General features: G+C 39.3%; 1 protein-coding gene across 4 annotated transcripts in view; it reads left to right on the top strand.

Annotated features, from left to right (window-relative positions):
• The window catches only part of LOC148940450 (small integral membrane protein 20), a 44,146-nt gene extending 33,366 nt beyond the window's left edge, over positions 1-10,780 (top strand). For all 4 annotated transcript variants that reach the window (XM_089104860.1, XM_089104862.1, XM_089104863.1 and 1 more), the window contains exon 4: positions 10,646-10,780. In XM_089104860.1, coding sequence (XP_088960986.1) covers positions 10,646-10,692 — 47 coding nt within the window. In that variant the 3' untranslated portion in view covers positions 10,693-10,780. The remainder of the gene's footprint in view (positions 1-10,645) is intronic.
• The last annotated feature ends 3,855 nt before the right edge of the window (positions 10,781-14,635 follow it).

Here is a 14,635-nt window from a genome sequence, read left to right as displayed (position 1 = left end):
TAAGCCACTGAGTTGACCATCTGTGTCCGAACTTTCTGAATCCCCCGATAGGTTCAAGGTCTGATTTGGCCAGGTTCCACCAGTTTTTCCTCTGTCCTCCTTGGCGTCTCTTCCAGGAGCTAATAGGCTCGACTAGAAGTATTTGGCGAGGCAAGTATTCTGGCGGCTTCCGTAAAACATGGCCCAACCATTTCAAACGGTGTTCTTTAATAGTGAGCGCAACATCTCTCTGAATATTGCACATTTGACGTAGATCCGTGCTGGAGATACGGTCACGCAGCTGTATTCTGAGAATTCTTCGCAGACAGGTATGCTCAAACACCTTCAGCGTATTCTCATGCTGTAGTTTTACCGACCATGTTTCGCATCCGTAAAGGAGAACGGTGCGGACTAGTGCCATGTAGATTCGCACTTTCGTTCGGACACTCACTTCGCGGCGATTCCATAAGGGTTTCCGAAGGGAGGCAAAGACTGTCTGTGCTTTCTGTATTCTCTGTTGGATATCAGTGTCGGAGGATCCGTCAATACATATTTGGGAGCCTAAGTATGTGAAACAGTTGACTTTTTCCAGTTGAACTTGATTGACAGTTAGTGTGAATGGTCCTGTGTCGTGGTTAATAGCCATGAATTTCGTTTTCTCTGTGCTGACTTTCAAGCCGATCAGGTCTGCCCAGGCCACCACGTTGTCAAGCATGTTTTGAGCTTCTACGGGTTCTGACAGGAGGCCAACATCATCCGCATAATCGAGGTCAGTCAGTGAGAGATTCTGTCCGATCTGAACTCCTGGATAGGACAACAGTGCATTTTCAAGCACCCAATCGACGCAATAATTGAACAGAGTCGGAGAGAGGATACACCCTTGTTTTACTCCGAACTCAACCAGGAATTCTTCAGTTTCTTCACCATAGACTCGAACTCGGCTCACTGACGCGTCATAGTATGCCTTCATCAGTTCAACAAACTTCAGTGGCATTCCGTCATTCTCTAGGATCTTCCAAAGTTTCTGGCGAGTGACAGAGTCGAAGGCGGCAATGAAGTCCAGGAACATCAAGATCAGGGGTAGATTGTACCTTTCAAACTGCTGGATAATGAGGTGAAAAACGAAGATATTATCAGTACAGCCTCTACCTGGCCGAAAGCCGGCTTGATTTTCTCGGGTTCTTTCCTCCCTTGCCCCTTTGAAGCGGTTCAAGAGTATGATCCCGAATATTTTGACCGCAATGTCTATAAGACTTATTCTGCGGTAATTTTTGCATTCGGTTTTATCTCCTTTCTTATAGAAAGGGAGAATGACTAATGTCTTCCAATCTTTTGGGAAAGAATTGGTCCTTCATACTTTTTCGACAATGCCATGGAGCTGTTCAGTAGTGACCTCAGGGCTTTGTTTGTACACTTCTGGGGGGAGGCTGTCTTCACCTGGGGCTGTGTGGTTCTTCAGGGTCTTGATTGCTTTTAGTATTTCGGCTCTGGTCGGTGAATCCTGATCGACGTCGTAGGGTTCTTTAGAAACGGCAGGTGGGAAAGCATCAGGGGCGGATGACGGGGATGGGTTTAGGAGGATCTGAAAATGATCCTTCCATCTTGCTAAGCGCTCCTTCTGACAACTGATGATTTTTCCTGATCTGTCTTTGACTATTTCTGAGACAGCAGCTTTCTTACCAACGGACTCTTTCAGGATCTGGTAAAGCTTGCGGGTATCATGTGAGAGTGCTGCTTTCTCTGACGACACGGTAGCATCTTCCCACATTTGGCGGCGGTCCAGATGAACAGAGCGTTTTACCTGTCTGCGCAGCTCTTTTGTTTCTTCTTTAGGGCCGCTCATCTTTTGTCTTCGCTCACCGACTATTGACAGGGTTCTAGCGGTAATCCAGTGCTGTCGTTTGATTTTTGCTCGGCCTAGGATCTCATCAGCAGTCTCTGTCATCACTGTTTTAAAGGTCTCCCATCTCTTCTCGGGGGGTGGGTTTTCATCAGAACTGAGGGCGTCAAATCGGTTAGTCAGTTCCAAATTGAGGGCCTGCCGAACTTCTTTGTCTTGGAGCTTACCGATGTCGAATCCGGCCTTGGGTTTGTTTTTCCTCCGAGTTGCAAGACGTAGCAAACTTTTTGCAGCAACAAGCCTGTGGTCAGACCCAGACTGCGAGCCTGTGTCCGCGCCGTTGTAAGAGCGAGAGTCCTGTACGGAGCTTCTCCAGCGCTGGCGTACGAGAATGAAGTCTATTTGAGCCTTAGTGACACCGTCATTTGAATGCCAAGTTAAAAGGTGGCTAGGTTTGTGCTGAAATATGGTATTGGTGACAACAAGGTGGTTCATCAAGGCGTAGTTTAACAACCTTCACCCATTCTCGCATCTGTGACCTTGTCCAAATTTTCCCAGGACTTGTCTTGTGGTTTGGTCAGAGGGACCAACTCTTGCGTTGAAGTCTCCAGCAACAATCAAGTAATCACGTGCGGCAACAGAAGAAGACAGCTGCTGTAGCTCGCCGTAGAAATCATCCTTGGTCGTATCAGCAGCGTCACGGGTGGGAGCATAGGTAGAAATTATCGACACATTTGCGGGGTTTTCTTTTAGTCTGATTCTGGCAAGTCTACAGGAGACTGGTTCCCATTCTAGGAGAGCATTTCTGGTTCTTTGGTTCATGATGAAACCAACTCCGTGGAGTCCTGAATTATCCTCTACTCCGGAGTAGAAAAAATGGAATTGACATAGCGTTTCAGGAGCTTTAATAACTATGGAGCCAGAACCGGAAATTCTGGTCTCGGATATGTAAAGTATGTCTATGTTGTACTTCTCCATCTCATGGACAAGAAAAACTTACGTGGCTTCTTGGTTGAAGGATCTTACATTCCAGCATCCCACATTTATTCTAGATTTTGCCTGTTTAATGACTGTAGTGGGTTTTCATAGATTTATGGCATGAAAAGGATTTTTCGACTTTGCCGCCATATTCGAAGTCGCGTCGCCTGCCGGGAACGCCGTAGTATGGTTGGCTTGTTTACTTCTCGACACCCGCGCCAATACAGGGGCCGTGTCGCTTGCCGGGGACGCCGTAGACGTTGCAACTTTTCTTCTAGGTCTCAGATCCATCGATGTTTCTTGGGAATAGAGTTGACCGCAAGGTCCCCAGTCTTGCGGGTCACCCGGAGCGCGTTGACCACCAAATGGCTCGGCGTGGAGCTCAGTGGTGTTTACACCCTTCCACCGCTTTGAGGTGCGCTGACGGATTTCCTCTGCTGCCCAGGGACGGAAGATCGAGCCTCATTGCCTGTAACTACCATCACTGCCATGGAGGTATACAAGCTTAGCTTGACCTTTAATTCCCATCTGGAATCAGCAAGGGCTTCAGGAAAGGCGGTTAAAAAGGGGTATATTAGGCGGTTAATCAAGTGGTATTTGAGTATGATATTTTAAACTGACCAGTCTCCCAAATGGACAAATTATACCATGTGGCTATGAAGGTAAAAATCATCGAAAGGATAATTTTTTGGTAATGTAAAAAATTGGCTAGTCTCCAAAAAAGTAAAAAAAAATATCTTAATCCTGGCACTTTGAATTCTTTACATGTCCGATTTGACGAAATATCGGGATAAAAGGAAATCCAAGGATTCTTCCGACATTGAATGCGGGACAACAAGGAAAAGGACTCTATTCATGTCAATGGAACTTGGTTGGGAGTTTTAAACTATGGTCTGAATTTACCTGTTGCAAAAATTTTGAGAATTTTGGAAATTTTCTGTTTGTGAATTTGGAGTGCTACTCCAAGGGTTTAATGGTTTTAATTTTTGGCTGCTTATGCACTGTATCAATGAAATTTCACTGTACCAAATAAGGTGTGTTTTTTTTACTGGCTCAAAAATTCGGTATTGAAACAATGGGTAAATACAAGTACGGATAAAAAAAAGGGGGACTTATTTGGCTTTTGGGGAGCCAAGAGAAAGGTATTTTCCCTCCTTTGTGGTCTCCCCCTTTTAGATTTTGTGCAGTAGGTTACTCATTTTGAGGTATTTTCATTGAAAAATGCCTTTTTGTTGCTATCCGCACTGAGAAAAACAAAAGTCCACATTTCTGCGTATTGACGCTAGTGAGGGTAAAAATCATTGAAAGGGGAATAGGCTACTTATTTTGAAGTGTTTTCATTTAAAAGGCCTTTTTGTTGCTATCCGCACTGAGAAAAACAAGGCCACATTTCTGTGTATTAACGCCACTGTTCTGCTTCCCTTTCTCACATAGGCTACGCTTAAGGAATAATGTGATTGATTTTTGAAACTATGCTGCAAAGAGAAACCAGTGGAACTATTGCAAACGTTTCAACGCAGAAGCATAGGAAATTATCTCTTTTCTCTTTTGTATGAGATGGGTAAATTAGAAAACTGGGGACTTTCCTTGACTTTCCAATTTTCTTTGAGTTCATTAGATAATCATTTTTAGACACCCCAAAACCAGAATTAGCTTTCATATTAGCAAGCCATTACTTCTTTTATAAGTAGTGACTGCCTCATCAGTTAATAGCAATTTTTCCACTCTATATGATAAAATATCAAGAAAAGAAGTGCCAATCCATGAAAATATGGGGGGGGGGTAAGGATTTTTTTTCTTCTATGAATATGTAAAAAAAATCTAGTCCGATTTTCCTTTTTAAATGAATATTAAAAAAAGAGTATTTTTCAAAATACCATTGGAAAGGTTTGAATCAAATCCTCAAAGATTTTTGTACCTTTGAAAAAGATATATTTCAAATACCTCGAACTTGATATCATCCTAGTAAGGGTTAGTATAACTGGTTCAGCTTAAGTGCAAGTAATCTTCCACATTGGTTTCTATCTGAAAAAAAAATTATATTCATTTTTCTTAACGAGGCAGTTTTAAATTTCACATTATCCTTCAGATACTAAGATCTGACTGTTAACTTGTTAACCCGTCATATTAATATCTGCGGCAATGGAAGAAATTTTTCCACATTGTATACTATATGAACAATTGATATTTTTTTCCTAACGAGGTTGTGTTTAGATTTGACAATATGTATCAGAGGCAACGCTGTAGCGTTGCCTATAGTAAAGGCCATACGGCTCCAATGTTTTATTATTATTTTTTTTTTCCCAAAGGCACTTCATATGGAAGGGTTCGTCGTACAAAACTTCAAAGGGGGCTCATTCGATTGGAAATCGAGAGTTTTAGTGCCCTTTTCGAGGGTCAAAAGTGATTGGAAGGCAAAGAACACCCCTTCAACGCCCGCCATTTCCCCAAACACATCCAATCAAAATTTTGATATAGCCATTTTGTTCTACGTAGTTGATTTCTAGATAGAAATTATGTTTTGAGGAGGACACTCCCCCACAGCCCTCAGTGCAAGGGTTGTAATTAGTGCTCTAGAGACATATAAGCTTATAGAAGGCTTTGTTATAGAAACTTCAAAAAGGGCTCATTCAATTGGACATAGAAAGGGCTAGTGCCATTTTCAAAGCTGGAAAGTAATTGGAGGGCAACTAACCCCCCTCCTCCGTCTACCATTTCCCCAAACACATTCAATAAAAATTTTGAGATAGCCACTTTGTTCAACGTGGTTGAAAATTATGGAAATTAGGTCTTCGAGGACACCCCCGCCCCCCCCCCCAGCCCTCAGGGCAAGGGTTGTAAGGTATACCCTGAGGGGCATATAAAGTTTTTATAGAAAGCGTTGTCGTAGAAACTTCAAAAAGGGCTCATTCGATTGGAAATTCCAATGGCTAGTGCCGTTTTTAATGGTCGAAAGTGATTGGAAGGCAACTAACACCCCTTCCACGCCCAGCATTTCCCCAACCACATCCAATCAAAATTTTTATATAGCCATTTTGTTCAACGTATTTGAAAATTCTGGAAATTATATCTTTGAACATGACACTCCCTCCTAAGGTCTTCAGGGCAAGGGTTATTAGTTACGCCCTGGGGGCAAATATGGTTCTAACTGGAGGGATATTCGTATAAGTTTCCGAGAGGATAATTTGCATTAAGAATTGACAATTTTAAGTCCCACTTTAAGCTTAAAAAGACATCGGATATTAACCAGCCCCCCCCCCATGCTCTGTTTTCACATGAATATGCATTAGGCTTTTTTAGACTGCCGTCTTTTCAATTCATGTTAAATTATAATGGAACGCAGACTCCGGTGTCGACACAAACCCCCAGGCACCGGGGGCAGGCGTTGTAAGTTATGCCCTGTGGGCATATATGGTTCTTATGGAAGGGATGCTCGTATAAACTTCAAAGAGGGCTCATTCGATTGGAAATTGAAAGTTCTAGTTTACTTTTTAAGAGTCAAAAGAGATTGGAGGGCACCTACCCCCCACGCCCTTTTTTTTCTCAAACCCATCTAATAAGAACTTTGAGATAGCGCTTTTTTAAAAAATAGTTCAAAAACCGTATGAAAAAAGCTTTGGGATCAAAACAGCCCCCCAGGGCCCGAATGCAGGCGTTGTAAGTTATGCCCTGTGGGAATATACGGTTCTTATGGAATGGTTGCAAGTAAAAAACTTCATAGAGGGCTAATTTGTTGGAAATTTAAAGTTCTAGTTCAGTTTTTGAGAGTCAAAAGAGATTGGAGGGCAACTAGTCCCCCCCCCCCATGCCCCTTTTTTCCCGAATGCATCCAATAAAAATTTCGAGATAGCCATTAAGTTAAAAATTGTTCAGAAGTCAGATAACCAAAATTCAGGTGTCGACACAACCCCCCAGGGCCCGGGGGTAGGCGTTGTAAGTTATGTCCTGGGGCATATATGGGTCTTATGAAAGGGATGATCGTATAAACTGCAAAGAAGGCTCATTTGATTTGAAGTTGAAGGTTCAAATTTACTTTTCAATAGGCGAAAGAAATCCGATTGCAACTAGCCCCCCCCCCCCGCCTTCTTTCTCCAAATCCATCTGATGAAAATTTTGAGATAGAAATTTTGTTAAAAATAAAATAGTTCAAAGGTCAGATAAGAAAAATTTTGGTGTCAACACAACCCCTCAGGACTCAGGAGAAGGTGTTCTAAGTTATGCCCTAAGGGCATGTATGGTTCTTATGAAAGGGATGCTTGCATAAACTTCATAGAGATCTCATTTGACTGTAAATTGAAAGCTCTAGTTCACTTTTAAGAGTCAAGGGATTTAAGGGCAACTAGCCCCCCCCCCATGCCCTTTTTTCCGCAAACCCGTCCGCTACAAATTTGGAGATAGCCAGTTTTTTAAAAATTGTTCCAAAATTAGATAATAAAAACTCCGGTGTTAACACAACCCCCCAGGGCCCAGGGGGGTGGCCGTTGTAAGTGTTGTCCTGGGGGTGTGTATGGTTCTTATGAAAGGGATGCTCATATAAACTTCAGAGGGGGCTCATTTGATTGGAAATTGAAAGTTCTAGTTCAATTTTTAAGAGTCAAAAGATATTCGAGGGCAACTAGTCCCACCCCCCCCACCACCCTTTTTTCCCCAAGCCAATCCGATAAAATTTTTAAAATGGCCATTTAATTAAAAATAATTCAAAGATAAGATAATAAAAACTCCTGTGTCGACGCAACCCCCCATGGCCCGGAGGCAGGCGTTGTAAGTAATGCTCTGGGGGTATATATCGTTTTTATGGAAGGGACGCTTGAATAAACTTCGGAGAGGGTTCATTTGATTAGAAATTGGAAGTTCTCGTTCACTTTTTAAGATTCAAAAGAGATTGGCGGGCAACTACCCCCCCCCCCCTCCATGCCCTAAATGCATCAGATAAAAATTTTGAGACAGACATTTTGATAAAATAAGTTCAAAGTTCAGATAAAAAAAAACTCCGGTGTCGACACAGCCCCCCAGGGCCCGAGGGTAGACGTTGTAAGTTATGCCCTGGGGGCATATATGGTTGTTATGGAAGGGATGCTCGCATAAAGTTTATAGAGGGCTTATTTAATTGGAAATTAAAACTTGTAGTTCACTTTTTAAGAGTAAAAAGTGATCGGAGGGCAGCTAGCCTCCCCCCACACTCCATTTATTTTTTCTCCAGACGCACTTCATATAGAAGGGGTCGTCGGATAAACTTCAAAGGGGGCGCATTTAAAAGGGGGCAAACTTTTTTCACTTTTATATTGTTAATTTGATACCAGTTTTGACACTGATGAATATTTGATTTTTTTTTAAGTTTGATTTTGAAATGAGGATCTTTAAAAACTTGAAACTTTTTGCAATCAAAAACGAACAAAAATTAATTTAAAAAACTTCCCGAAAAATAAGTTTTTACAAGAAAAGTAAAGGCCATTTTAAACTTAAGCTCTGCATATAAAAATACCTTTCAAAATGAAAACTCAAAACGACCAGAAATTACTATTAAAGAATAAATGAAACCCAAAACGAACAGAAATTAAATAAACAATCATAGGAAAAAACATACAACAAATAATATTATTAAGAATAAATAGATCTTAAAGCGAGTAATGCTTAGATTGAATATGAAAATCAAGCTTGAAACGAAAAAAAAATATTTTGCTATTGAAGTATAAATGAAACTCAAAAAGAACAGAAATTAAATAAACAATTAACGCAAACAAACATACAATATATATTAATGTAAATGAATAAATAAATCTTAAAACGGGTGAAACTTAAATTGAATATGCAAATCAAGCTTCAAACGAACAAAAATCACTACAAACAAGATTTTGGGTATCGCCTCCTTCTCTCACTATTAAAGTCTAAAACCTACTGCGTCATTGGTGCTTTACTGAAAACTATATGCGTCTTGAACAGTCTTGGAAAGTATAAACAACATCAAATTGAATATTTGATATACAATGATATTAGTTGTTGAAAGATCCATCAGTACAAGAATTCATTTCACTCTAATTTTATTTTTATTTTCAATGCTGCAAGAACTGGAAAAGAAAATATTTGTAATATAATTCGTTTTCAGTGAAGCGCCAATGACGCAGTAGGCTTTTGGTTTTTATTTACAGTTAAGGAAGGGGGCAGCAACCAAACTCTTGTTTGTAGTGCAACTATATTATTCATGAATAACTTTAGAAAGAACCAGTAAATTAAACTGAATACTTTATGTACAAAGTTATTAATGGTAGGAAGCTCATCAGTCCAAAATTTTACTTTAATTGTAATATTTATTTTCAATATTAAGTATAAAAGAAGACATTTATAATAAAATTGGCTGGCCCCAGAAAAGATAAGTTGTCGTAGATTGCATCATCCAAGCCGTTCACTAGGGCTCTAAGGACACCGCTGAGCTCCTTAGCATAGAACGATTTCCAGTCATCCAGTGGGTTGGCTCCAGAATTAGCAATTGCCTCTGAATAACGAGCAGACGGACGTCTAGGACAGTGTCTGTCATTGCCTATTGAACCAATTTTCGCTACTGCTTTTGCTGCCTCAGTTTGCCTCCCTGTCTGATCCGGGTCTTCGAGGAGAGAATCTAAGATATCGCGTGTCGCCCTGAGTTTTTCGTTAGCAGTCATCAGATCGAGGTGTTCAGCCTGCAACTTTTCCGCGTGAAGCTTCGTCCTGAACATGACCTGGCGCATGAACATAAGCGTCAGAATAAAGTCAAAGCGGGTTATGCGGCGGTGCAGGACTTTGGCTTTTTGTCTTTTATTATTTTGTCCTCATTTTGTTCTTTTAGCTCTTCGAGAACTTCCACTCTGGTGTCTAAGCTGGTCCACAATGAAACCGTTGCATTAACTGACCAAGATTGAAATTTTGCTAGACGTCATGTCATTATTTTCATGTTCTTTATTTAACCGGATAGAGAATAGTGGCACCATCCGTAAAATCACTGCGCGAGTCGGTATAACCGCTAGATTTACCGACAGAGTTTGAAGTAATTCCAACCGTAAAATCACTGCACCAGTCGGTAAAACTGCTATGTTTACCGACCGAGATAGATATTTCTGTATATGTCATGTCAATATCTTAATGCTCTTTATTTAACCAAATGGAAAATTGTGGCACCTTCCGTAAAACTACATCAGGAGTCGGTAATATTGCTGCGTTTACCGACAAAGTTCAAGATTTCTGTAGATGACTTGTCAGTATTTTCCTAGTTTATGTTTAATAGAACAAAACATTTTCGCGGCGTCGGAAAATCGTGGCACTTCGCGCCAGGATTTTACACTCATTTTTTACCGGTTGGCTGAAAACATTGGGGGGCGTCCCTCCCCCCCCCCCCACATGCGTGTGCTGACGGCCCTGCTGATAACGATCGCTATATATATGGTCGAATAATTGTCTAATAAATGGACTTAGTCCTATTTGAACGATTGTTTGTCCTTCTTCAATATCTTCAAAACTTTCAAAGTACAAAAGACAGTGGAAATGAAATCAAGTCTTTTAAATGGGTTAAGTGGCTTATTTATTATAAACAACCAGGGAAAATTGGGAACTAGATTTTTAATGAAAGAGATCTTCATATGCAGTTACGCAGTTTTTGGTAGTAGTGGGTGCCAAATTGGCACATTGGTGCCAATTGACAGTAGTTCATATTAGAAGGTGTAGCTGTTTTCGTGAATCAACGATTGTTAATGTTTGAATTATTGACTAGGAGTGTTGTCAAATTTGGCTAATCCGTTTTGCATATGTTTTTTGATGTTTCAACGTGGAAACACTGACGGCGAACATGATAAAACGAATAAAAATTCTTCTTTTTTTCAGGAATGAAAGTATGGTCAGATCCTTTTGGACGTAAAAAGTCGGAGTGATTTTTTAAATGAAGAAACGGATATCTTGATTTGTAAATAATGTTTTACTTTTGTAGAAATAACTGTGATAATATAGTAATGGCATGTACTTTTTTCTTTGTTACAGAATAGGTTTTAGTTTTGCGTCAGGGATATATGATTTAAGAGGGGGGGGGTTACAAATTTGAAAGAAGGGCCCAGAATGGATCAATTATAAATAATATTTAAATTATAGCAAAAGTGGTATCAATCTCTAACTTCTTTTTCGGGGGGATACGCAGTGGCGTAGTTAGAGGAGGGGGCTGGGGGGGCCCAGCCCCTTCCCCCAAATTTCCAAAGAATTTTTTGTAAGAGTTCAATGTCTTGCTCTCATCAGCCCCCTTGATTTTTTGTTGTATACTTTGATACTATATTGGAAGTGTTGCACAACAATAAAATTTCTCCCCTTCACAGTTCTTTTATATATCTGTCAAGGTCCTATACTTTTGAGATCTCTTTCATGTCTTTAGCTGAGAATAGTCATTTCCTTGATCAATCCATCCCTTTGCTCAAGTCTCCAGTAAGTCTTATTTCATATTTAAGGTGATTACGTTTGATCAAGTTGCAAGCTGCGTAAACTTTGTTGCTAGTACTTGACTTGACATGACTCTTGGATATTTAAAAATAAATCGCAATATAAATTGACAGGTATTTTAATGGCGAAACGAAACAGTCTATAATCTCTATAATTTTCTTCAAAAACATTGCATGTAGTTGATGAACATGGTACTTTGACTCCCACCGTCCTAGTTATTGAGGCAAGGGTAGAAAGTACTCGGCTAATCTCATTCCTAGCAAAAGCATTCCAGTCAAAGGGATTATTAACGAACGACCATTTTTATTTTTAAATGCCCGAGGTAGATTGAATATTAAGAATGGAACAGATTAGTACTGTAACAGCAACATATTGATGCTAATCATTCAGATCAGTATTCTATAGGGTGTAGATCTACAATTACTGTCAACTATATTGACCAAAATGAAAAAGTCTCCAACGGTATTCAACCTTATTTCACTTCAAACCTTCACTTCACCTCAACCTTATTTCACTTCAAATTTAAATAAAATAGTTTACTTATAAATCCTTAATGTATTAACGTGCTAATTTTATTTAATACCTCAGAAAAGTTAAAAATTCTTAAAACTTTTTATAAAGTGGCTGTCGTAAGTCTGTAGCTCTGTATGCTGCATGCTGTATACAGATGCTGTAAGTCTGTATGCTCCACTGCGGAGTAGCTTTTTTTGTCAGTTATTATTTATTTATTAGTTTTTGAAATGAATATATTGATTGTCCAACTGGTCTTTTTTCCTCAAATCCAAAACACATTAAAAGGGAAGGGTTTTTGAATTTATTGGGAAAGATGGGGTGAATTGAAGACGGATACACGAACTAGAGTAACAGTGGCTGATTTATTTTTGAATTTATTAGGGAAGATGGGGTGAATTGAAGACGGATACACGAACTAGAGTAACAGTGGCTGATTTATTTTTGAATTTATTAGGGAAGATGGGGTGAATTGAAGACGGATACACGAACTAGAGTAACAGTGGCTGCTTTATTTTTGCCAACTTTCATATCTCGTAACTTAAACTGAAAAATAACAGCTCGCACGATTGTTGCTCGTTTTAACCACCTATATGAGCCATAAAATCCTTTTTGAATAAGAAAAGAGGATTGTTGATAATCCAAGGTGTACAAAAACGGAATGTTGGACAACCACAGTTGCGTTTTTTGTCCCCTTCATTTTCCATTTCTTTAAACAAGCCCTTTCTCTTAAGGCCTGCAAAGAAAGGAGAATGGTGATTCTGATGTCAGTTTTCCTATCTCCTCTTGGACTTACCATAATAAGCAAAAGAAAAATGAAACATGACTGCCAATTATGCAGCTGTGAAGGCTGCAAGAATTGGAAACCCATATTGGAATTTAAGGTTGCAAAATAAGGTTAAATTTCAATAAAACATAAGAATAGGAATTGGGTTGCTTTTTTTTGTATGAGGAAAAAGGTGCCAGAACTCTTGTGTTAAAAATAGTCAAATTAGCAGAAAAGGAAGAGGAGTTAGGAGGAAGGCCTGCGGCCGTTTTAAATAAATAAAAATGTGACTATTGTTGATTAAAAAAGCCACACGAAAGCGAAACATCTATTGATCATTGGATTGGAAAATCTTCTAGTTTGTTTTTCAATCTCTAAAAAATGTTTACATTTTAAAATGTTTACATTTACTTTAGTTCAAAAATTTTTAAATGAAACATACTTTTTAAGTGAACTTGCCTAAGACATTAGAATAACTTCCAAGCCAAAAAAAATGTCTAGGCACTGGAATTCAGGAAAGGGCTTTGAATTTCCTGAAACAGTTAACTGGAATGTTGGGGTAGTGACAAAACTTCGTCATTTTTCAAGTACATGGCTCCAAAAGTATTCGTGGCTGACGTTCTTCCCAGCCAAACTTTCAACTTTTAAGCCAAAAAATTAATAATGTCTCATGAAATAAACCAAAAATCAGAATACACCTCAGTTACTGCGCCCATAATAACCTAGCTTGACGTTAGTCTGGAGTTCTTTGATGACCCTGACTAGATATCTGATGCTTGAAAGTTGGACTTAATTTGTAGGCACTGGAATTCAGGAAAGGGCTTTGAATTTCCTGAAACAGTTAACCGGAATGTTGGGGTAGTGACGAAACTTCGTCATTTTCTAAGTACATGGCTCCAAAAGTATTCATGGCTGGAATTCTTTCCAGCCAAACTTTCAAGCCAAAAAATTAATAATGTCTTTCATGAAATAGACCAACATTCAGAATACACCTCAGTTACTGCGCCCATAGTCACCTAGATTGACGTTAGTCTGGAGTTCTTTGATAACCCTGACTAGCTTTCTGATGCTTGAAAGTTGGACTTAATTTGTAGGCACTGGAATTCAGGAAAGAGCTTTGAATTTCCTGAAACATTTAACCGGAATGTTGCGGTAGTGACAAAACTTCGTCATTTTCTAAGTACATTGCTCCAAAATTATTCATGGCTGGCGTTCTTTCCAGCCAAACTTTCAACTTTTAAGCCAAAAAATTAATAATGTCTCATGAAATAAACCAACATTCAGAATACACCTCAGTTACTGCGCCCATAATCACCTAGCTTGACGTTAGTCTGGAGTTCTTTGATAACCCTGACTAGATTTCTGATGCTTGAAAGTTGGACTTAATTTGTAGGCACTGGAATTCAGAAAAGAGCTTTGAATTTCCTGAAACAGTTAACCGGAATGTTGGGGTAGTGACAAAACTTCGTCATTTTCTAAGTACATGGCTCCAAAAGTATTCATGGCTGGTGTTCTGCCCTTCAGAAAAAGGTGCATTATATAAACACTATTTACCGAATCTGAGACCAGTAAGGGCTCATATGAGACGTTTTGCTTAGTTTCGAAGCCATATACTGAACTTAAAGATGCTTTCGCCGAATTCAAGCATCATGATGAAAGACAGTATCATGTTACTGCAATTCAAAAATCATTTATGCTTATCAAAATACAAGAAGGAAAAAAACATTCCAATTGACCAGCAATTGAATTTGCAAGATCACGAGGAAAGGATTAAGACCAATTATCCAGGCTATTCTATTTTGTGGTTTTCATGGACTAGCTCTGTGGGGTCTTCATGAAAAAAGTGATTTCCTTAAAAAAAGGTGTTGAAAATGAAGGGGTCTTCAGAGGGTTAATGCAAATGATGATGGATTGCAAATAATACAAAATTGTGGGAGCATTTCAAATTATCTACTAAAAGCGCGAAATATGTATCTTCTATAGTGTAGAATGATATCGTCCATAGTGTAGGGAATATTATTCGGGACACAATTTTCAATAGAGAGAAAATTGCGAAGTGTTTTTCGATATTGGCTGACGAGATGAGTGATGTAACTTCAAAAGAACAGCTTATT

This window comes from Artemia sp. Qi Xiang Cuo, chromosome 19 (assembly GCF_049724085.1).
Source record: "Artemia sp. Qi Xiang Cuo chromosome 19, ASM4972408v1, whole genome shotgun sequence".
NCBI lineage: Eukaryota > Metazoa > Arthropoda > Branchiopoda > Anostraca > Artemiidae > Artemia > Artemia sp. Qi Xiang Cuo.
The sequence above is the reverse complement of the archived record's forward strand: the minus strand, read 5'-3'. Positions and strand labels throughout refer to the sequence as shown.